Below are 25,127 nucleotides of genomic sequence, written 5' to 3'. Positions count from 1 at the left end.
TGGCTAATCTCATTGCTCTGCTTTTGACAGGTCTCTTTATTGCCTGAACTAAACTGTGCAGTTACCTTAATGTTTCAGCTTTAGGATTCTGTTCTCAATACCAGTAATTCTTGCCCCTTACTGAAAGGCTGGAGCTGGACGTGGCAGGAAAGTCAGAGAATACAGCAGAATATATTTCATCTTGATGATGATGTGAAATCTGGTATGACAAAATATAATCTGCTCCTTCCTGATTAGTGGTTCCAGTAGAAGTTATGCTCTCCATCACAACAAATCTGCTTGCATTTTTAATAAGCTATGTCTATACCATGCATTAAAATTGGCTAGACACAACAGGAAAGGGCTGTTTTGAGGTTCTGGTATTAATGTGGGCCAATATTACAAAAACATGGCCTATGGTCTTAGACATGACCAATAAAAATTAAATGACTCAATGTTATGGCATTGCCTACAGGTATGATACATATACAGGGTTTGTACCTGTGATGATTCACTCTCCACTGTAATGCAATGTAGTAACTTATAGCACTTATAGCACCTGTTACGGAAAGATGGATGCCTGTGTGTATATGTGTTCCAGACCATTGCCAGGATTTCCACCCTGATTGAGACATTGCCCCTTCCTTGCCGGGTTTCCCAGCCAACTGTGTTGGCTATTTAAAAGCCCCTCCCAGAACAGAGAAGGAGAGGAGAGAGAAAGGAGACTGTGTTAGTTTGGAGTTGTTTTGCTGTGATTTAAAATTTGTATGAAGTTTTGTGTATGACCTTGTTTTTCCCCATTTTTGGACTTTGTTTTTGGCTTCGCCCCTCTTGCTTCAGTAGCTGTGTATATATACATACATATAGATTGTGTAAATATTGTTTGTTTGGTATTTTGGTGTTGGACACTGGTGGTAGGGAGTGACTGCCATTTTTGTTGGTTGTGGGTTGTGTCTCTGTTTTTGTGTTAGGGAGTTAGAAAAGTTTGTTGTAGGTTTCTTGTTTTCTTAGTATTAGTTAGTGTGTAGTTTTATTTAATTAGTGTGGGTTTTGTTTGTTATTTTGGCTTGGGTCACTCCTGGAAACATTTACACGAGTTTGTTTTTGTTTTTGTTTATGAATCATAACCTCTGTAAAATACACTGAAAAACACCTTCCAATTGTGCTTCTGTTTGTTTTGTTGCTGCTCATGTTTTCACAACTTCCATTACATTAGTCATTTGTACTTTTTTCCTTGTTACAGCCTCACAGCCTAGATGGGGTCATAACACACCCTTAAACAATTCTGATGCTATAGAAGCAGCGCAAACTCTAAAACAAAAAAAGTCTAAAACTAAATTCTTAGCACCAACTACTGGTGGTTAATTGCAGAGCCTTCAGGAAGAATAATTGCTTCTTTAGATTTCTTTGAGACAATTTTGTTTTTCCACCAAAATGGAAAAGTGGATTTTTTTGGCTTTCTAAATGGTTTTCTGCATTTTTGCTACAAGTTTTGGCCCCTTCAATTTACAAGATATAGTTAAAAAACAAACATACAAACAAATATTATGCAGAAATACCTTTTGACACTAAGTACATACACAGATAAGACACAAACTTGTAGTCTGAAGTGAGCCATTTGTTTCTCTATAGAATCTAAAGAGTTGCTCTTATTAAAGCACTCTGTGAACTTTTGTAAATTGCATAACATCATTACATACAATGATTTAATGTTCCACTGTGTACTGAAAACTCACTCTTGAATATGACAATGATGAATGTTTAACATGTTCATTTCAAATAATTTTAAATAACATTATTATTGGAGGATTTAAGTCCTCATCATGTAGAGGATATATATATACCTACTACAATCAGCAAAATTATTTTGTTTTCCCTATTGAAACCTAACCAGTAAAATGAAAAACAAAAATCACCATTATTTTAACTCATCATCTGAAACACTGAGGTACTAGGATTTAAAATGGAATCTTGCTGCAACAGTACACACTATACAATAACTGTTAACACAATGGCCCATTTAAGGAAGTTGGTTTAGTGTTGTGTAACTTGATGATAATTCAACTCTATTAAAAGCTGCTCCCAACAGTGCTTTGTGTGATGGCATTTAACAATATTAAATATAACAAAGTTGAACATGACCTATACTCAATCATCCCACTGAGAGTAGAAAAAAATCCAGGTTAGAGCTGTAAAGAAATCTTTTAGCCCACAATCACTTAAATTATAAACAATATCCAAGTGCTTTTAAAATTACAGTGCACGTTAATAAACTGAAGGTAACTATGGTTTGCTTTTAAAACAGTACTGACCAACAGAGGGCTTTGGTGAGACACAAATGAGACAACAACTAATTTCTACAATTATACACTAAAAACAATTTCTGAATGAACCCGAACACAAACAAACAGAAAACAATGAAGATAAAATATGCTATCAGTTAAAAGTGCCTTTTTAGGCAGACAACACAAAACCTTTCATTGACCCAAATGTTCAAGTCAAGCTCTTTAATGATTTAAATAAACCTTCAACTTCCCAAAAAGTGCCTTCATTGGCCCTGGCTAGGACATACCAGAGACAGGTGAGAGAATGATCAACACAGCAAACATTAGGATGTACCCACGATGAGCCTTTCATTACCTTGCAGTTCCTGTCAAAATCATGCAAATTTGCTCATAAGCTTTGCTACTGAATCGTCATTTTAACAACAGAACTGTGGCTCAGACTGGCCTGCTGCTAAAGTGACTGCACAGTGCGAGCTGCACAGAGATAATCCAATGACCTATTCATGGTCTTGGGGTCATCTGCTTGTGCAATGTCAGTTTAGACGGTGCTTTTACGAACACTCCATGCTGCCACCACGGTTCGACAATGGTCACAGTTTGGAGTGGAAGGGGAGGCCGTCGTACATGTCCGCCTTAAGCTGCAACCACTCGGCCAGCCTCTGGATGGCGCTCTTATTCTGAGACAGCACACTGGCAGCCTTCTTCATCTTGGCTTCATTGCGCTCCAGGTAGCGCTGGCCCTCAGCCTGCAGGAAATTGAGCTTCTCGCGCCGGTTCTCGTCCAGTGGGATGTCCTCGCTCATGTAAGGGTTGAAACGGAAGTAGGTGTCTGGGGGAAGGAGGGCGTCTAGCATCGTGTGGACCTCTGCAAGAGGATGGGGAAGAAATGTCAGCTTGTATGTATACTTATATATACATAAAAGACAAGCTAACGATATCTCTATCTACCCACACCTTACCTATTAAGAAAAGTTATAATTGCATGAACAGCCTTGCTAAATCACTTAACTGGAGACCCCATGACTGTTGGCCAGTACAGGAACAGACACGAGTTGAGGAGAGCCAAGTTGCTCACCTTCGGTGTCGGTGGCGCTGCTGATTACATGGGTGAGCTTGGTCTTCAGACTGGTGGAGGTACCAGAGGCACTCTTGCTGGTGGCCTCGTAGCGTCCTGTGCCCAAGGACACCACACACTGCAGTGGCGTGTTGGGCCACAGACACTTGCACTCGTGGATAGCCAGCGCCGTTGGGTTGTTGATTAATAAGCCACCGTCCTGCACACACAAAAGAAACAAAGACAGACAGACAGACAGACAGACAGACAGAGAGAGAGGTCATAACTATGATGCTACCATCTCTCAAAATACACAAAAAAGATGGTGTGTGATACTTGTATAACAGCAGGAGAACCAGCAGGTTAAACATAAGCCCTGGCAAGGATCTTAAGCGACATAAATTTAAAATGGCATTTTAGAAAGTTTCTGAAGTCAGCCATACTCAAACGCAAGAATGTAGCTATATGTTCTGAGTCACAAGATGTAGCGTTAGTAAATTAATTCTAAAAACTCTATTACACTGTTCCTGGACATGAGCCTGAAGTAGAGCAGGTCACGTGATATGTGCTGTATTATAATGCTGCACTTCTCCATAAGAGACATGCATTTAGACTGACTGGCAGGTAGCTCTTGTCCTTCAAAGTCTGCCAGTTATGATTCAACAAGGTGGGGGATGGGTACAAGTGAGGAGAGGGGGCGGGGCTCCTGGGCGCAGCCTACGAGGGAGGGGCTTGAGTGTACTCAGTACAGCTCAGTACACCTCTGCAGAAGCAGTCATTACACAGGCAATGCAGACTCAGCAGATGCCCAAAAGGGGCCATGGGGTGGGGTGGGTTGCATTAATTATGGGTATTTATAAGTGTATGTTAAAGAGCAAAGGAAAAGTTCTAGATTTCATCCCCTCCTCCTATCCTCTGATTGTTCAACATGGTCACTGTTATTTATCTCCAAATGCATTAGAAACCATTTTGTTTAACTCAAGAAACAATGCTGTTAGTAGGCAGACAAAACATTAAAATGCAGGCCTCATAAATAACACAATAACACAGGTCTATTCACACACACACACACACACACACACACACACACACACACACATACACACACCCCCACCCACCCACACAGCCCCACACCCCTACAGTAAAAGCCTTGGTAGAAGCATAAGCACCAGTATCTATTCCACATAGGGTAGGGTGTGGGGTTGCGCACTTTGTCTTTTCAAGGTCACTTGGAATCAATCCATCATCTCATTCAAGTCACCAGCTGGTCTATTTCTGCACTGGATATAAAATAAATAAATAAATAAATAGATTAAAAAAAAAACCCTCTGATGACAAACAGTGAGTCTACCACACAGGCCTATGTGCATATAACCAGCTCTGGCACACAAACTCTTAATGACATATGGGAGGACATATTTTACAGCTTTATGTCTGTCTTTGCAGAGTGAGTAATCCCATTATATTATTTTTATTCCACTGGTACATATAGAAACATGCAATTAGTTCAGCTGTTTATCCAAAGCAAACTGAATTATGCACAGTGTTGATGTTCTAATACCTGGTGAGAAGTCACAAATCTCACAAACAAAAGCTTATCAGAAGAGGAAGTTGGAAAAAAAGACTGACACCTATACTTTTCTATATAGTACACTGGGTTTTTCAGGTTTTCAATTCACCACAGACCACATGATATCATCTCACTCTCTAATATAATCAAAATAAGATGAACATTTCTGGTATCTGCCATCTTACACTACAGGCTGTAAGGACCACACAGACAACATACCTGGTCCACTTATCCAAGCAGGCTTTAAATGAGGCAAAACTACAAAGTTCTCGCATTTGTTAGTCTTGTTAAAATAAGTGCTGTTTGACACACACTGAAAGATTAATCTAAACAAAATCAGATCACACCTCTAACATTAGGAATTCTTGAAAAAAAAGTATCTGGTCCACTTGTCTGATATGCAAGGCTTATCTCGCTCAAAAAGGTTTAATTCGATCCACAGAAAATTGGCTGTTTCTGTCATTTACCATGAATTCCCAAAGCCTTGGCAACCAGGCAAATATTTCCACTTGCGCCATAGGCCAAGCAGGCTCTCCAGCACAGACAATTCCCTCTCATCTTACTGTGGTAGCACCATCAGTTACGTGCCTGCCACTTTCCTGGATCAATGGGGCCGGCCTCTTCGAGGGGTTCACGTCTCTTCAGGCAGAGGGCGCTTCTGAATTGCCGCATTCATTTGGTGTCATGGCTGCCCGTTTCCTAGCCCTTTCCAGACAACGGGCACATTGAGGGCCCTGCTGGGTCGGAGCTCAGTGGGCGACAGCACAGCAGGATGGCATAGAGTTGCCCTTCGTGCTGCTACATGCCGCCCAAGGACTTTGCTCTCACTCTCATGACTGTGGCTTCCAGTCATGAGTAAATAATAATAATAATAATAATAATAATAAATAATGCATTCAATTTATACATCGCTTTTCAATAATCCAAAGACGCTTACAAAGTATAAGAGAGAAATCACACCATAAATACGGAGCCAGCAAAAACATAACAGAGAATACAATACAGTACATGTACAGGACAAGAACAGAGAGGTAGCTAACAGATCGACCTGAGAGTACAGGTGGAGTATAGGGGTGAAGGAGAGCAGAGATGAGAGCGAACTGTGATGGGTGCAGGGAGGGAGTGATATGCATGGGCACATTTGGAGTTTATTCTCCATGGAAAAAAGCAAAAATAAAGCATAGTAGCAATCTGGCGCTTGCAGAACAACTCAAGGAGCTGGGATGCAGTAGAGCAAAGGTAACACTCAAAGTGTCTAGTACAGCACTGAGGAAACAATGCACAGCACTGGAAGAGCATTCCTGTGAGCTTAAATAGAGGATGAAACAAAAGGCAAATGAGGGACCAGTACAGGTAATAATAAATCATGGGATTGGGAACAAGGAAGTTGTGGTGTTTATGTGTGTGGCAGTGGCCATGTCCCTTGGGCTGGGTGCCTGGTGCACTGTGACAGGAACAAGATTTTAAGAGCTTTTAATGTAAGGAGGAGAATTTTGAAATGTGAAATTTAAGCAGAAACCAAAGGACATGTAAAATGGGTATGATGAGATGAGGAGGTATGAGCCACAACACATGTGGCTGACTTATGAAACATCTGATGTTTGTAAAGCATGTCTGAGAACCCAATACTGGGAGAAGAGAGTTATGAAAATAGATAAATGAAGGAAATGAAGGCATGAATAAGAGATTCAGCAGTAGACTGTGAGACACTGCAAAATTTTGATGTAGAAAATTATGCTTCATAGCCAGGTTTCCAAATACCTGAGAGTTGGGATAATAATTGGTTTCATCCTTAAGTATATCTGGGTGTCATTTTCATATCAATGAAAATCCAGTTTGACACATATGATCAAATGGAAGGATGTAGATAATAAATAGCAGAGGTCGAAGAACTAAACCTTGAGGGACCCCCTGAGAAAGGGCAGAAGTAGAATAAGTATGACCTGAGAGAGTAATGAACTGTTTTCTATCTGAGATGTAGGAGGTAAGCCAATTAAGAACAGAAACATTAATACCCATCTCATGGAGCCTAGAAAGTAGAATAGAATGAGAAGCCATTTCAAAAGCAGCAGTTAAATTGAGTAGGATAACAATGGAGAGGGCACAGTAAGATAAGAGGAGGTCATTTATGATTTTTAATGAGAACAGTTCAATACTATTCAAAATGTTTTAGTTTTTGTAGGGGCACAAGTGACTATCAGGTCAGCAAGAGCACTATTAAACATTAAAACATATGCTTCAGAAGAAGGAACAGTCTAAAGGTGAGCAGAGGAGATAGACAGGAACGGTAATAGAAAGGTAATTGGGTAGACAGAGTGAATCCCACGAAGGGAAATTAGTCTTCTAAAGGAATGACGATGGGAAGGCAGACGGACCATAGACAAAATAAGCATGTGGTCTGAAAGGCTCAGTGAGCGCAGTGGCGGTGGTTATAGGCCGCTATGTATAAGGTTAAGTCTTGTTCAGAGTGGCTCAAAATTATAACAAGCAAGTACTGTCTGGTCAACAGTGTAGCCTCAGACTGTGTTTGTATGTTTCTTTCATTTTGGGAACTTGCATAATTTGAAAAATTATTATTTTATAATTTATTATTATTTATTTATTATTTAATTTGTTAGTTACCCTGTTCATTACCCGCAGACAAATAAGTATTTGATAAATAGTTCGTTTAAAAGATAGTTAATCATTAATTACATTTTTCCCAGGAATCTTAAAATAATATTAGCATAATTTAATTGTCAATTTATTGAAGTGTTCAAACCACTACATGCTGATCTCAGTGCAGGGGATATCAGTCAACTTCAATGACCTTTTTTTTTAAAAAAAGCTTTGAGTGTCACTGTCAAGGCCTCAAGTGAATAACATGACAGCACTCTGATTGACTGAGCTCCTTAGATCCATTAAAATCAGACATTTAAATCAATTTTGATCTATCTGTATTTATAACATTAAAGATTCCCTAAAATACACTTATTTAAAATTGTTCTCTGATGTGACTTTGTTGGTATGTGACTTTGCTCAAGGCGAAAAATGACCAGACAAGGTTTTATAGACCTATTTACATCCATATCATTTTGCCCTAGAATGAAACTAGCTGTTTTATTTTTTTGATGGGTTCACAAATAATTGATGAATAATTGCTGTGACTAGCTCTGTTACAGGCAAGGCACTATGATGGCTCACACAGAATTAACAGGTCAAACTCAATTGCTCACTAGCTAGCTGAGAGAGGTGAACCATGCAGCCTTTTGGCATCCAACTGTATGTTTGAGCCTGAAATTGAGGATATTTCAGTTCTCAAATAAAACTGAATAACAAATTGACCAAAAGTTGACAAAGATACATTTTATATTATCTTATATTTTTTGAGTATGACATGCAGGAAAATAAAAGTAACCTCTGTGTAAAAAAGATTATCATACTTTTTTGATAGTTATACCACTTGGTTTCAATATTGACACAAAGTAAATTAAACTTGTTAGCTTACTATGAAACTTTCAATGTAAGATGATCTGTCTTCAACCAACAAAAAGCAGATAAAACCACATAGCACAGAAAGCTATCTACTTAGAGGTTGCGGTCATATTCGAATAAAGTTATAATTTCCCCTTTTTCAATGTCAAAAGCTGAGAAAAGCCTTCTTGATATTATTGATATATGGTTTGAAAAATTGTCCAGAGTGAAATGTGCAGAGCAAACTACCAACTTATCCAGGATCCTGTTTCTCCATTGTCAATGTGTTTGTTCTTCACAATACCTGCAGAACTGTTCAAGTTTCGTCTGGGCCTGGGGTAGAATGTGGGCTTTTGTATGCAAATTTTAGGAGCATAAATTTGAATCAGTCAAGACTGTTACATGACAGTCTAGGATTTTTGGAACTTGTCTGATTTAAGACCTTGTTTCGCTTATGCAGGACTTACATTTAAAGAGGTAACAACAGTGTTTGAAGTTCACAATATGTCAGTTCCATGTGACAACCTCTCTTTATTCAACAGTTTTCCATTTTATTTCTACTTTAAAACTTTAATGGCCCATAACAGCTACTAAAACACTGTTGATCTCAGCATTGCCCCTTAAATGACTTAATTATTGGCAATATAATCAAGGCCCACTTAAGAGTACAAGGCTGAATTTTCAAATCAAATCAACAGTCACTAGCAGCAATGGCAAGTTTACCTGGTGCAAGTCGTTCCCAAGAACATACTCCTGGAAATAGCCTGGGGCTGCAGATGATGCTCGGATCGCCTGCCACATCATATGCTGGCAGCCACCTAGGTAGTGGAAACGCACCCCTGGAAGGAAATTGTAGTTTCTGAAGATGTAAGCCTTCAGCGGCAGCCCTCTGTTTACTATGGTGCTCACTGCTGCGACCTGGAAGATGAAGGCAGCACTAATAAACAGAGTGTTGGTTCAACAAGACAAGAATGGTCACCTAAGGGTCTAAATGAAACTCACCTTTGGGCAATCTGGGTCTTTGGTGGTTTCAATCATAATACTATCCCCCATTCTCTCTCTGTCAGATTTAAATTGCAATTTAAAAGTACAATTTAGGAACTCAAAATATGTTTAACAGACACTACAGCATACCCCATTTCAGTAACACAGGCAGTGTACCACTGTCTTTCACATGATGGTGTACACAGCCTTTGTACTATTATAAATTGTGGGAAAAGAGCACTGATTCATTGTCTCACTTGAGGATGTCCTCCCAGATCTGGCTGTCGTAGAAGGCGTGGCTCCAGCCCATCTTCACTGTGCCGACGATCAGGTTCTGCTTGAAGACGTCGGAGCCCAGCTTCCTATAGAGCTCCTCACACTCAGGCAGAGGGATGCGGAACACACCCAGCATGAAGGCCAAGATGGCACCTGCCCGGCAGCCACGTTAGTTCACCATCAGCTACAAACGTGGGCCTTTCACAAACTGGCACCCAAGCCCTGTTAACTACTGCTAATTGCTGAAGCTAAGATGATGCTGATGTATTTTTATTAATATTACAGTACAAAAATAATGTTATCGGATTTTCTTTACATTTGGCTTAGACTATACGAAACGGAAACACAGTCAGTGAGCATAGACATGGTATATTCCTACATTCCGTGTACCATAACAGTGCCACAGTGGTGCCAAAAATGTATCAGAACACAATTTATGGTACAACAAACTAGAATACAGACGTGTATTGTTTTCATATTCATTCTTGAGGCTCATCTTATATTCGCTTAACACGGTCAGGGTCACACACACCCCTGCACTGCTATTAGCAGCAGCTAAAGTTGACAGCCAACAGGTAAACCTAATGTGCAAAAAAGTCTGGTCATTGGCACATGCTTCCTCTGCTAAGAAAATACCACAGCTCAAAGCACTTTGTTCAACAAAATACAGGCAGCACAGCCAACTAGTAAAAGGTCTCATCATTGCACTGAACAACTAATTGATTTGCCTTTTTTTTTGCTCACACTGATAATCACTTCAGTTCTCACTGATGCCATGTTACAGCAGTACAATGGTAACTACATTTACGTGCACACCAACAGTCAATCTAAGACTCCTAGTCAAACTAAGCTGTAATCACGTAAACAGCGAGGTCGGACTGTCCCTAAAGCATGTGGTCCAGGCCAAATTTAACTGTGAAATTGACTATTAAAGGTAGATTCAGACATGCAAACGCTGAGGTCGAGGCTCTGTGTCTCATACAAAGTTCTTGTGACACATTGCTGTAATTTCTTGCAATAACACAAATGCGGTGACAACTTTATGATGACAATACAAACATGAGTAACTAAAGATTTCTGGGAGGATAAGGAGATGCCATTTAAGATTAAAATTCAAAACAATGCAATTTTTTGATGTTGGGAAGAAAAGCAATGTGGACTTTTACATGAAATGTATTTCTGAATAATTGCATTATAACTGCAGATAGATTTTTAAAGGAATGGTGTCATGTCAGCATCAGAAAGCCTGTTTTATTTTTTAAAAATATGATGCTTAGGGGGTCAACTTTTTTTGCTTCATGAAAGGAGTATTTACTGTTTTAAAGTTGGAATATGCTGCTGTGTATGTAAATAAGACTAAACACATTTTATTCAGCTATGCAAATGTGATGGATAGGTCCAGCGTCTTGGACTAAGATCTCAGAAAGGCTGTTGTGTACATGTAAATGTCACATTTAGACACTTAAACTACTTTTTACTACTGCTACAATATTTTACTTTTATATGTTATTTCAAATTGGCAGTTTTTTCGGGTCTGTCTAGGGGCCAGTTTATTCTTCATCTGAGTGCTAGTACAGAAAAGAGACTTGAGGCATGTCGTCCCTGTGTCATAAGGAGCGATAGTTCAAGATGTGCTGTACTTGAGGGATGAAGGGCTCCAAATACAGGTAGGTCTGTTTTTGGCTATGTAGGCAGCATCAGGGTTTTAAACCTAACAAAGAAAATGCTTGATGTTTTAACTGTATGGGGTTTTCTTTGGTAAAGGGCACATTTTTACTCTCACACACAACTTGATGCTTACATTGATTTATCCTGCACAACCTCCATGTTATGCACTACCTCCACCACTGAAAGACTGTTTGTACGGTTTATGTCAAGTTATGGTCAAAAACCAGTAAGAGAGCAAGGGTCTCAGTAAGACATCTACAGCTCTGTACCTGTGCTGACTCCACAGATATAATCAAACAACTGGTAGACTGGCTTCCCGGTGAGACTCTCCAGCCTGTGCAAAGTCTGCAGTGCAACCAGTCCCCTAAGAGAAGAACAGCAGGGACACATCACTCACTCCCATTAGAAGTACTCCTCCACTACCCTTTAACCCAAATCCAAAGAAAATCTCAGCCCTGAAAATGCTTGTGTCTCCATCTAATGGAACTACCTTGTCCCTCCACCATCTATGGAGAGGACTCGAATGCCTCTGCCCTTGACGGGGTCAGTGTAGCCCACTAGTGCAAGAGCCAGCCTCACTGCAGCCTGTAGATTAGGGTCCTGTGACTGACGCAAGCGCAGCAAATATGGGATTACTTTCTCCTGGGGGGTGGGGGGGTGGGGGGGTGGGGGGGGTAGAGAGAAGAGAAAGAGAAACAGACAGACAGATAATAATGATAACTTAAACTCATAAGAAACCAATGAGATATACACACACAGTCATACATTTACAGGAACACAGACTTACTGTGACAGCAACCCCTCTAGTCTCAGGGAATTCCAGCAGGTGGTAGCTCAGCTCTTCCACCCTGCTGATTGTGATCTTCATATTGATGACTTTCCTTATACCCTGTGCCAGTGCTCTAGTCTTGTTATCCACACTCACACGTGCTTTGATCTACATGCCAATCACAGAACAATTCAATCAGACAAGAGGACACTACTTGCTTGCATCTGACAGTTCTAAGGGTTCACATCCACATCCAACCTGGGAATTTCATAAGAGATATAATACCCAGCGAAGCACAATGACATCAGAAGACAAGCAAGTAATGGACACCTACCAGCATTTTGTTGGGCCTGTTTCTCAACCCAGGTCATAATTTTTTTCTAAGCTTCCAGCATGCCTAAACTAAGCCATTACGAATACTGAATACTTCCTTCAGGCATAAGGGCAGCTGGGTTAGAGCAAACAATATGTACCATGACCTGAACACGGCCATGAGAAATACTGCTATAAATGACTTTAATGACTTTAACTCTGGACCGCAGTGGAAAAGTACCACCTGAAGTAAAGCTACATTGTATAATACATGGCTTGGAGTGATTCAATCCACTGCGACAATGGTTACTATATCCACATCCACTCCCAGACATCACTGCTATGTTTTAATAGCCAAAGCCAAAAACATGTTTATTTTGGGAAGTAGTTTCTTGTGACACTCAGCTAACCCAGCTTAGCCAACCTAGTTACCTTCTGGTCAGCATATACAAAGTTTCTATGCCTATTGATGTTGCATTTAAGAGTTTATTGCTGCTGCTTATTCCTAGTGTATTGAGAATTGTGATTAGGCTTAACTGGAAATCAGTGTATTATATAGTGTATTATAAGTACACCTAGCAGCCAGGTAGGTGTGTATTGAGTGAATTTATAAAAATATAACCAGGTTTTATAGTGCATGATCCAGTAGGGTGTCGTATGTAAGTCCTATTTTACAACTGTTAATAAAGCCTGAGATCAACAAGCTTGCTATAATGTCTTTGGCATGCTTTTTTCTACTGTGGTCTGTGTTACCTTTTCCTTCTGGGAGAGCACACTTTGGACCTTTTCCTTCCCCTGCGCCTTGGTTTCCACCTGCTCTGTGTTCTGAGCCTTGCCCACTTCATGTGCCTTGTCCTTATTTGCAGAATCGGCCCTGAACTTGGGAATCAGAGGGGCAATGTAGTTTCCCATAAAAGCCTGCATTTTGGGCCTCTTGTAAGACAAGTAATTGCTGATGCCTTTTTTCTGTGGGCTGGGGATAGCAGGCACAGTGCACTCTGTGGTTGGATGACTTGAGCCCACACCAGTCTGGTCAAGGGCAGGCGGGGTGGGTGGGTCTGGGTCAACTTTCTGAGCCACAGGCTGTGGCACAGGGACACACTGCTTTGTCCCAATGTAGAGAGTGGCACTTGGCAGCGCAATGGTGTCTCCGCCCCTTCCTTGAGGCCTGTTTTCCTCTTGGCTACTGCTCCCAAAGTATGTGTTCACATGCTCAGCCAAGTGGTTGTAGGTCTCATCCATGTCCACGGTGAAAGCTGTTGGCTGGAAACGCTGCAGGGTCTGTTTGGATACCGTTGTGGACACAGCTCCTGGGGGCATGGCTGGGCTAACTGGCAGTTTGAGGGCATCTCTGCTAATGCCTTTGCCCTTCACTTCCTCTTTGGGTTTTAGATGCACAGGTGCTGACACAGTCACAACCACAGCAGATTCAGGCTCAGGGCTCTCCATTTTCACCTGTATTTTTTGGCCCATGGAGGTAGCACTGGGTCGGAGGCGTGTTATCTTGGAGAAGACCTCCGTGTTCACTGTCCCACTAATGGCTTTGGAGACAGAGTCTAATGTGTTCTTGATACGCGACATGCGGTGAGGCCACTCAAGCGATCTCTGGTATTATTTATTAGAGTGGGGCTTTTAGATCCTCAGTACATAGCCTTCCAATTCCCACACCTGAGTAAAGCTTTCATCCATGTAGTGCTTAACTTTGGCTTGCTGCCATCTGCTGAACAAGTCTGTCTTTGTATGCAGTAAGATTACTCATCCTTACAGCCACCTGAAAAGATTAAACCTTTAGTTAGCAGCAAAAGAAGAAATGCAGGCTCTGGAGCATGATATCTTGCATGTTTAGGGCAAAGTCCATTCGATTTGACGGAAAATATGCGCTAAACAATCTGAAAATTGTGACATTCTAAGGTATTTCTGAATTAGCCATTACGAAGACCGAATACCCGGAAACAGCTTCCAGAGTATTGGTCGCCATGGAAACCCGCAACAACATTAACCCAGCTAAATAAACGTCAAACTTCGATCGTTTTATAAAGGAGGACTTTTTTTAACCTAAGAATACATCCATCGTAACCATAATGGAGACCACACCGGCTGACGAACAACTGGACCTGAGGTCATCAGAATTTGTGAATACTGTTTTGGATGGCACACACAGCATGCTGACCTTATCTAAGTCAGAGAGTAAACAGTCTGACTGGAATATTGACTGGGTCTCTTGTAAAGACTTTACGGTCGAGCTGGGGAAAGAACAAATCAAGGAGTACATGGGTACGTGGGAGATGCACCCAAGCTGGCTGTTTAGCATCAGGTTTATCCAGGAAACCGAGCTTGAGTTCCAGAAACAATATCATTACAAGGCCCTGTGGAGTATTCCTACCTACCGTCACCCAATCCCTAAAAACACAGCGTCTGTCTACTTTGTCATCAGGATCTCCAAGATGAAACTTCAAACGCTGCCTGTGGAAGTCCACTATCAAGTTGAATCAAACCGAACAATACATATCCCAGGAAAAACGAGATTCCGTGAAAAGTGGCTCAAAGATGTGATTGCGAGCAAAGCTTTACTTCAAGATTCTATCACTTTCTAAATGACTAATGGTTAAACGTGTAAACGGGGTTCTTTTAAGTAAAAACTAAGTATTCCTTTAAAAAGTAGTATGCTATTTCTTGAGAACAAATAACTGACAAACCACTCACAACTCACAGCCAACAAAGAAGCGTTAACTACATTAAAATCCCCTGCTAAAGTGAAAATAGGACGTTTGACATGTAGCTAGATAGCTACTCAGCCAGCTAGAGATAGCTAGCTAGCTAACTAGCTTGGTTTTCGGGTACTGCCTACAAAAGTTGCAAAAGCAACGAGCTAGCTAGACAACTGTGCTAAGATACCGCAACGACATTGGGTTAATTTTATTACCAGGGAATAACTTATTCCACAGTTTACCTTACTCTAGCTAGCTGTTGTGCTAATATGGGTTTGTTGTATCGGCCAGATACCATTAACCTAGTTAGTTAATGCTACGGTAGTTAATCAACTGCGAGCTAGCTAGCTAGCTAACTATCTAGCTATGAATGGATGACAACTTGCACTTCATATTATGAACCGTTTAATCAGACACATAAAAACAGCATAACATACCCCTTTCATCCCATACAACTTGCTATCATTTTGTTAAGAAAGTGTGAGCTGAGTGAAATGAATCAGAGCAAGTCTGTTCTTTACAAAAGCATAAAAAGAGCTAGCTACGCTACCTTTAGTAAAACGTCTACGTCTTAGGTATCAAAGGGGCAGGTTATTTTCCTCCTTCTCTTGAATTAAATGTGCTCTTCTATAAAGGGACAACACGCTTACTGCCACCTATAGGACTATGCAATAACCACAGTTTTGCATAATTTTGAAGTTTCCTGACTTATACAAATTCTGTTGTACTCTCAAAAAACCCAAAATGAATTGAGAAATAAACATTAAAAATCATTTTAGATGTTCAGTTTCCATATGATAAAATGTAATGCAGAGGGTAATCAAAACCTACTTTTTTTATTTAGCATTAGCTTCAATATTTGTACATGGAAAACACAGGAGTTCCTTGCACTGGATATTCTCCTCAATGGCTAGTGGGAAGTGTTCCTCTGGGGTAGGGTGGAGGTGGGGATAGAGTATATGGCTGGAGTTAATAGGGGGCAGCCTAGCTGGCAGTATCCCCCTCCCCTCCACCAGCTTCTCCAGAGCCTGAGCCCGTCTCTCCTGCTGTAGCCAGTAGAGCATCTCCACACAGTCCCAGCGCATCTTCTCTCCATATGGCCGTCCCTGCAACAGTGCCAGGCCAGTTAATGCAATGTTGGAAATCCCTAACCCAACCCGCCAAATGTGTACACACCTTATAGGTGACAGTGTCCTTGAAGGTGACAGCTATGTGATGGATGATCTGGGACAACAACTTGTCCAGAGCTGCTATCTGAGACTGAAGTTTCTCTCTGCTGCTTGCCTCCTCCATCCTGGCAGCAGAGGTACCATTGTAACCTTGACAGGGAGGGACAGGGCTTATGTGTACCTCTAAGCAAGATACAGGAAGAAGGTAACACACAAAAAAGCAGCCCAATTCAGCCATTCCTTTGGCGTGTCATGCTGCAATAAATAAAGGCTTCAACAGTTCATAAGCTTTGGTGGTTTATTTGTTTCCTGATTACAAGCTGAAGCCATGAAATAGACACCTCGCTGGAAGAACCTGTTGGGATCAGATGCCACTTTCTCAAACTGCTCCAGCTGCAACAGCACTTTCTCCCTCTGCTGGATCAGATTAGTTGCCTTCTCCCATGCCACTATAGCCTGAGGACACATAGGATTTTGCACTGTGTGTACAGACATTGGTGATGAAGCAATAGATGGTACAAGTGGGCTGTCGTGCTCCACCTCCTCCAGCCTGTCACGGTGTGTGGCGGAGCTGTACTTGATGGCCATGTCCAGCCTCTGTGTCTCAGACAGGTGCAGCGTAGTCCAGATTCTCTCCAGCCTGGCCTGCACCTGCTCGTCCCCCTCAGGCATGGTGTGGGTGTGGTTGTCCACTGCCCCCTGCCCACCCCTTACCTGCAGCCCCCCCCAGACACACACAAGTAAACAGTGACCATTATGTATACAGATTCATTCAGACACTCCACTGGGATTACTGTGCATGTTATTTACTACAAATTTTGCACATCTATGAGATTTAAATCCAACTGTTAGACAGTGAGGGACAGGTTTCCACAGGTGCCCTGTTCATTATCTAAGGTTTTGCAGAAGGGGATAGCCATTTAAAAATGCTTCATGCTAAAATGCTTCATCAAATAACTTAAGCTTTATCTATGTTTGTGACCCTGTCAAATATCTGCAAACTAGATATAATCTGAAATTGCTATGAAATATAAAAGATTATGAATACATGCTAGAAAACTTTAATATCTCCACTCCAAAGAAAAAAAAAACAACACAATCTCACCACATGCTGGATTTCCTCATCTGCTCCTTCCACCTCTGAAACACATGAAATTTTGCCTTTATGGCAATGCCCTTTCACCTTTACACAGAGTAAATAACAAGTATTATTATTATTATTATTATTATTATTTAAAGCTGTCAGAAGTAACAAAATACCCCTTCCCCAACAACAATATGGGTTTGAATGCTCAAGGCTACACACAGTGTGCCAAGTGGAAATGAGGGGCACTGATGTCATCAACCCTCAAATGACGGCTCCACCTCAGACCCAAACTAGCCAACATTCTCGCCATCAGTGAGCCAGCTGCCCCAGTACTTCCAGTATGAAATGGCATCAAAATCAGTGACACTAACTAAAACAGCTTTTCAAGGGAGGTGTTGCAATGGGGGGGAGCAACTTGCCATCCAATGCTGGCTCTTTTCCCAGACCTCCCAGCAGCACGGAGTTGACGTTCCAGAGGCCGGGTGTGTAGGCCTGCTTGTGCCTCCTCAGGGCGTCGGTCTTTGCTAGTTGCCTCCTGGGATGAGAGAACAGCCATGTAAACGAACATGAACAGGTTTATGCAGTAAAAGCCCCTTTAAAGACCGGGTTTCATAACCTGTGGCAGGTAAAGGGCGATTATAGATTACATAATCACAGGTACTGTTAAAGGATGATAGATGTTAGGATGGAGGTATATGGACATTAGGAAAAGCACTACCATTGTCAAGAGGTTTTATCAGATCTACGTTTGAATCTTCATAGATAGGTGAGAGATATCATAAGTAAATATCAGTGGCTAACTAAAAAAATATCAAACTATATCAAAAACACTTTCTGCAGTAGCTTTGACTATAAACGCCTTTTGGAAAAACAGCTTTCAGGCTTTCCTCAGAGATTGGAGGATTAAAGGATTTTCAGTATTTATATTTGACATCAAATTGCTCTTCATACTAAGAAAGATGAACATACTAATGACCATGAAGCTATGTGCTTTAATGTACACTCAGAGTGTGACGGTGCACCCCACCACTAGCCTACATCGTATGTCGGTGGCATTGCACACAGCCTGTTGCTTATGTTTTTCTGTTACGTGTTCTTGTTTTGCCTCCTTCAGGTAGTGTGTGTTGTGCCTCATTCATCACACCACCTGGTGGTTGTTGTTATTATCCCTTTATAAGCCTTTTCTTTGACCAAGAGAATATCAGCACTGAAAAGAAAGCAAGCAGCAATGATTTCCTTCATCTTTTGAAAGAATTACCTTTTCCTCTCTCTCTGAAGCTGCAGGAGCTTCTCGCACTCATCCTCCTCATCGCTGTCATCACTGTCGTACAGGTGAAACACCACGGACAGGTAATCTGACTGCTTCGTTGAACAGAAAGAAAGAGTTGGACAGTGTAATCTCTCATACCAGTAATCACATCGATAATTTCACACACAAACCCTCAGAGACACACGGACATGATCACATACAAATAGAGATTCACCTGGTCAGAAAGGTAATTAAGGTAATCATTTGGTGTCAAATTAGACTTCCACCATCGGTGCCATGCCGCATATGCACGAGACGTCACATCTGTTGGCCTCTTATGATCTGCCATCATGTCCGTGCGCTTCCTGCTTTCAGTAAACCATGGAGTAAGAGAAGAGTGACTGAAGTAAACCATGACAAAAACAAAACAAAAACAAAAACAAAAAAAGCTGAGTAATGGAGCAGACTGAGAAGAGAAAAGTCAGAGAGGTGCATTTTCATCAATTCAGCCACTAGCATACTTTGCACAGCTGACAATTAGTTGTTTGGATACACTATACATGTATGTCACAAAACCTTTTGCGACCTTGCACTTATAACTTATACTTTATTGCGACTTTGTATACATGATCCCAGAGCTCTCAAAAATGTTGCCCGTGCTGCTTGATACTGTAATGTCCTACTGACTACAGATGGGAAATGATAGCTGTTTTTTGTTGCTTTTAGTGAAAATGCTCATGAAGAGAGAAAGAGAAACAGTGAGAAGGAGATGGAAAGAGAGAGTAACCTGTGAGATATGCCATAAGGATTTGGCATGTGTAGCGAAGAGTTCATCAGTTTCTTTTCGTGATTCTTCCTTTTCAAGTCAAGTACAGGTATGCCAATGTTCAGACAAGTCTCTATCATAGGGTCCTCACAATTAAAACAAAATGATCATCATTTTACTATGGTAAACATGTTTTTTTTGCATTTAAAAGCTTGAGTTTTAGCAGAATCTGTATTAAATATTAAGAAAATCAGTAATACAAAAAAGAGCCTAATTACTTAAACACAACATTCATGCACACTTTTATAAGTTTTGTACCACTTAAAATGTATGATATGAACACATATGATAAGGAACACAATTGAAACAAAAGTATGACCCAGAGCCAGGAAGGCATGCAAGGTACCGACCTCATCAAAGTTTAAATACTGAATCGGAAGACTTTGAGATAACTCTTCGTAGACATCTTTAATTTCATCCCTGTCAAACAGGTTGCGATCCAACCATTTAACTGACAAAGCTTCAATCTGGAACAAATATTTAGTAACACCGTTATCACTAAGATGCTATTTAAACATATTAAAGCACTTCAAACAGGCATTTAAATGGAATGTAGATAAATGATGAAGAATTATTAAACATACCTTATGTCACAGTTATCTTGAAATCACAATTTAAAAAATAGCTCCTGTAATACCCAAGCATGTGTGTGTGTGTGTTTGAGTGTATGTGTGATATATCGGGGGAGTTGCGGCACCTCTCCAGTGAGGTCATTGTAGACAGGGGGGCACATGCTGATGCTGATTGTATCGAGGCACACTCTGTCAGAGACGCGGGAAGCCGCCGCCCACACCACACCCTGGGTGGGCATGCTCACGCTTACCACCTCCGCCTGGGGTGGCTGTGGCCTCTCTGCCTCGCCCTGACCTTCCGTCTCTCTTCGCCGGCCCTCTTCGTCCTCCAGCCTCTGTCCCAACATGGACACGGAGAGAGGCATGAGAGAAACATGCCCTAAAAGCATTGAAACATCTACAACACCATCTGCCTGACTGTCAATTATACACGGCACTGTCTCACAGAGCACTCATTATTTCTGTGTCAGATATTCTATCCTGCCTTTCAGACTTATCCTGCCTGTTAACTCTTATGGCCAGGGTGCATATGTGGCATGTGTGCTTCATACTTGTGTGCTCCATATGGATGTATGTGTGTGTGTATGTGGGTGGAGAGTGGATGGGTCTGTGTTTACCCACAGAACGTGGGTCAGTTGTTTGAGTTTGCTGGAGCCACTGGTGCTCAAAGCTCGGATGAGAGGTGGGATATCTGTCTCAGAGTCAAACTTTTCCACAGGATTTGCGTCCTGTAACAGTCTACATACAAACACTGATTCAACACTCATTTAAGATGTGGAGTACCACAGCAGCTATTCTCTGTAACTGAGCTTCAGACAGATATAATGTAACCACTGACAATAATGTGTTCATTCGCCTCTAACTGGCAAAAATCTGTTCCAAATTCACATGCTAGAGTAGAACTTAGGTGGTGTATCTGTGACTGTCAGTGAGTGTGTAGTGGACCTCCTAAGATCCTCAGCAGGGGTGATGTGCTCCTCCAGGCCAGAACCCGGGCTTATAGACAGAAGCCCTAAAGAGGACTGAGATCGTGCAGGCAGTGCTGCCATCTCCAGCTCCTCCAGCAGTGTCTCCCTCTGCAGCTCTGGCATGGAATTACATCCCTGAGAAAGCCATCAGAAAAATATAAAACTTTACTGTTAACTTTCAAAACTAGATAACAATAACACCTCCAGCTCTTCAATGGATTAATCTTTGACAATCGCTCTTGTCTTTTTTACACATTTAGTATCATGCATAAGGAGGTCAAGAGGTTTAAGTCCATAAAAGTGGATTACCTTCAGCCGGGTGGTGGTCTTCAACTGATCTTCCTCTTCCTCTGCTTTAGATGTTGAACAGGGAGTGGCACCTAAACACACATCATACACAGTAACTAACAACATCTGCCTGTATGTGAGGGTGACAGGGAACATAAAGAGAGAGAGAGAGACAGTGATGGACAGTAGAAAGGTCAATGAGTGCTCGGGTGTGTGTGTATGTGTGTGCCCATGTGTACAGAGCTTTTGTGTGTGTGTGTTTGTGCCCACGGGCAACGTACAGAGTGTCTCCATTTTGCTGGTTATCAGCTCCAGGTGACAGGGTATGAGTTTATACACACATTCCAGATCCAACTCTCCTATTTTTTCTTGGATCTGAAGGGAGATAAAAAAAACCCTCAAATGCTCCATTGATCTTTTTGTCTCTCTTATGCATACATGCCCACACCCACAAACAAACACCTAACAACCTCTATAAGCTCTTTCTCCACTGTTGTCTGCTGCTGCCTGCTTGCTGCACATTTCTTACAGCCGGGCTTTACGTGTAACCTGAGGTCCAGTTCACGAGGACAGGCATCAGCATGCATCATTTCCACCACCTGTTGGTACCCCGTGTCCTGTGTTGCCTTGATACCCATAGCGATGCGACGTCGTATGGAGTGAACGTTCAGACTGTAAACAGATATACTGTGAAATAACAGTAACAGGGGTGGGGGGGTGACACAAGCCAAGCCACTGGATAACATCTACTACATAGCCAGGAGCCTAGTTAAACATTCACTAACCTCATGTAGTTGCATATGGATTGCTGTGCTTAAACGAAAATACAAGTACATGGATGCTTATTGTTAGACTCACCTAGAGGATTTGTTACCAAAAAAAACTTTAAAAAGTGAGTACGGCAAATGACAGAATTGGCTCAGGGGTGGAATGAGAGGACAGAAGCCGCTTTAGACACTCTTACAGGCTGCTGAGGTCTAAGGCCATGCGGGCAGCCAGGCGGTTGCGGTTGGCCCATGGGCTAAAGACGCTGCGCCGCTCCAGGGCATCCAGCAGGTGGAGGTAGTGCAGGTAGAGCCGCTCGCAGATGTGCAGCACCTCACCAAAGGTCCTGCCCCGTAGCCACCTGTTTTCGTCCGAGGTCAGCATGGGGTCGCCGAGCATCCCGCAGAGGTCCCGCCAGATCAGTCCCAGCTTGGACGTGATGAGTGACACCTTCGGAACCACAAAGCCAGCAGGGAATTTACAGACTTTTTAAAAAAGAAATCATAGACCTATACAGATTTATACAGATGCACACTTGCATTCCAACAATAATGGTCTCCACATTGAATATTATTCCAAATCTCTAGTAATCATAATGTAATTAACACTCTTCCAAGTATTCCTGGTAGAATGCTTTTACCGGTATACAAATGCATGAGGTAGTTATTTTGAGTGCCTCCTATTTTCCCCTCCTTTCCACATTAATTTCCTCATGAATTATTAATTATTAGTTGGGGCTTCTGATTTAAAGTCCAGTTTCAGTTCTTTTCCATCTTAGACCTGATTTCTGCGAGGCTAGAGAAAGACTGACCAGCATTTCCTGGTCCTCAGTGTGGGAGAGTGGGGGTGACTGCTGGTTGAGCCTGCCTCTCAGCTGCTGGCACAATTCAGACAACGTGGCTGGAACGTTCATTATCTTCTCAGAGGCTGATGACTCAGATCTTGCCTCCTGAGCCCTGTCTAAGAGACACAAGTAATGTCTTGATGGAATTATTTGGAGTAGAAAGGAGTAAAGGTTTTCTATTATAATGCATTATAAACCTGTAGAAGACCCATATTGTTGTCCATCTTAAATACTTGTTAGACAAATATGTGAGAAAGAAGACAAAGGCAGTTTGATAAATTTGAAAAAAGAGTATTATAGGTTATGGATTCCTTTACATAACATTCAAAGCTATAAAATGTCTAGTACAAATTAACAATTCTTATTTTGTCAATAATAAAATAATGTCTGTACAATAAACCTTCCAAATGAAAAACCATTACATTGTTCTTGGTGATGCTATGAAAGTAGTGGCTGAATGTTTGTGCTTCTCGCAGTCTTGTTTTATGTGCTATAATATGCTTAATTTTTATGTGAACAAGCTAACTGCTATTGAGTAATACTGCTCTAGAAAAAACCTTTTTTGACAAATTTTCCAATAAGAAGAGCTGGTATATTCTTTTTTTTAGTATTTGTTACAGGTGCCCTTTAGTTATAGTCCATCCTAGCACCAAGGGAAAGAGTTTCCCAGCACCATAATTTAACTTAAAGTGCTGGCATCTTTCACTACAATGTCCAGCAGTGAACAGTTAGAAAGGGCTTGACTGCATATGTCTGATCTATCTGTGAAGTCAGGAGAAAAAAAGCTTCTGTTCTTAAAATGGCCCCCAAACTCATCTAGATCATGTTGATTTTTTTAACTAGTTGGACCTAGTATTATATCTCCCATAGGGATGATTTCATCATATAAATGAATTAATTTCCTCCAACCAAGAGTTCTTTATATATAAATGTATGTTTAGAATTGGTGTAATGGATAGTGTAGCATGTTAATTGTGTAAAATGTGCAAAAGAAACATCATGTAAAATGTATATGAAAAGAAAAATGTAACCTCTTTTCTTCACATCATCTTTGTCTGCATGAGAGAAAAGTGATAGTGGTCCCAGAATGTTCTGGAAACACTTCTGCGTGTCTTGGCTGTAGGCAACCTTCTGGGCCATGGATGGCACCATGTCATCACGTTCAGCTTTCAGCCTCTGATTTACAGCACTTGCAGTGTCACATCTTTTTATCAATTTAACAGACATCCTCACCTGGTATCACTATGGAACATTACCTAAAACAAAAGAAATTAAAGACCAAAAGGTTGGTCCACTGTGGTAGTTCTGTGACCATTTCAGGATATAACGTGTACTATATATATATATATATATATATATATATATATATATATATATATATATATATATATATATATATATATACCCTCATATATACCCTCAGACAATGATTCTGTGCAACAAGAAGACTGAAAATCTTACGTGGATCATCAGTACAACAATATTCAATCTGTCTACCAGTGTGCTTTTTTATGGCATTTTTGGCTACTGACAATCATGCACTGTATCCTTTTACAGTTAAAATGACATGTCCTATAGCTAATACTAATACATTCTTCAATAAAGCCAAAGCAATAAACAATCATTCTGCAAGGATACAAGGAAATATTACGCGTATTACCTACGCAGGCCTACTGAGCATGCCATTTGCTGTTTATACACAACGAAAGAATGATAAAATCTTAAGTATATTATTTACCATGCACGCTATAAAACTTAAAATTCAGAGTTTATCTACTTACCCGCAAACTGAGCTAGTCAATATTGTTGATAGCTAATCACCATTAAGTATGTGGTTAGTTTACCAGTTAAAATTGTAACATTGTAACTAAGCACCCAGTACAGGGAATTCTGTGTTAACTGTTCTGGTTGGGAAATGTAGCTTGTCACTCAAACAAAACTCAAATTATGAAGTTATTAACACTGTTGTTAGATTTATTTTTCGCCGTCTTTCGCTAGCTAGTTTACAATGGCCACAACTTAATCGACTTACCCGCTAACTATTACTTTGTCGGAGTCCGTGCAGGTCCTGTTGCCTAGAAACCAAGCCAGGGACTCAAATCACTTACAGTAAACAAAGGCACACCTTGACTGTCAACTTCATACTTCATACTGTATATTACCAACTCAATAGCCTTCACTTTAAGAAGGAAAATCAATCAAGTGTTGCGTATTATAATAAATTAGACAACAGTAAGGATGTGTGCCGTTCGTGTCTCATCCGTTGAAACTTCTAGAGGGTACTTCAAAAAGTGACGTAGA

The 25,127-nt window shown here is 41.0% G+C and overlaps 1 protein-coding gene across 9 annotated transcripts; it reads right to left on the bottom strand.

The window, feature by feature from the left end:
• Positions 1 to 1,576: 1,576 nt before the first annotated feature.
• Positions 1,577 to 25,127, bottom strand: pnpla8 (patatin-like phospholipase domain containing 8). Of its 9 annotated transcripts, none has more exons than XR_014123240.1 (20): positions 24,859 to 25,126; positions 23,858 to 24,082; positions 22,794 to 22,942; positions 22,182 to 22,432; positions 21,688 to 21,889; positions 21,499 to 21,592; positions 21,239 to 21,309; positions 20,907 to 21,064; positions 20,579 to 20,699; positions 20,087 to 20,296; positions 19,740 to 19,856; positions 19,351 to 19,475; positions 18,799 to 18,928; positions 18,573 to 18,676; positions 17,734 to 17,849; positions 17,333 to 17,367; positions 16,569 to 16,941; positions 16,235 to 16,377; positions 15,496 to 16,164; positions 13,927 to 14,121 (listed from the first exon to the last, which is right to left on the bottom strand). XR_014123240.1 is itself a non-coding variant. In XM_027011110.3 (20 exons), exons 2-20 carry the CDS (start codon positions 24,051 to 24,053, stop codon positions 15,895 to 15,897), a joined length of 2,781 nt encoding a protein of 926 aa, XP_026866911.2. In that variant the 5' UTR covers positions 24,054 to 24,082; positions 24,859 to 25,125; the 3' UTR covers positions 15,451 to 15,894. The 9 variants fall into 9 exon arrangements, 7 of the variants coding, with proteins under 7 accessions (XP_081568757.1, XP_035379458.1, XP_026866911.2 ...); XR_014123241.1 differs by having other exon boundaries at positions 15,609 to 16,164; XM_027011110.3 differs by lacking the exon at positions 13,927 to 14,121 and having other exon boundaries at positions 15,451 to 16,164; positions 16,569 to 16,683; positions 16,768 to 16,941; positions 24,859 to 25,125.

The sequence above is a fragment of the Electrophorus electricus genome, chromosome 4 (assembly GCF_041902795.1).
Source record: "Electrophorus electricus isolate QZ-2024a chromosome 4, ASM4190279v1, whole genome shotgun sequence".
NCBI classification, from domain to species: domain Eukaryota; kingdom Metazoa; phylum Chordata; class Actinopteri; order Gymnotiformes; family Gymnotidae; genus Electrophorus; species Electrophorus electricus.
The sequence above is the reverse complement of the archived record's forward strand: the minus strand, read 5'-3'. Positions and strand labels throughout refer to the sequence as shown.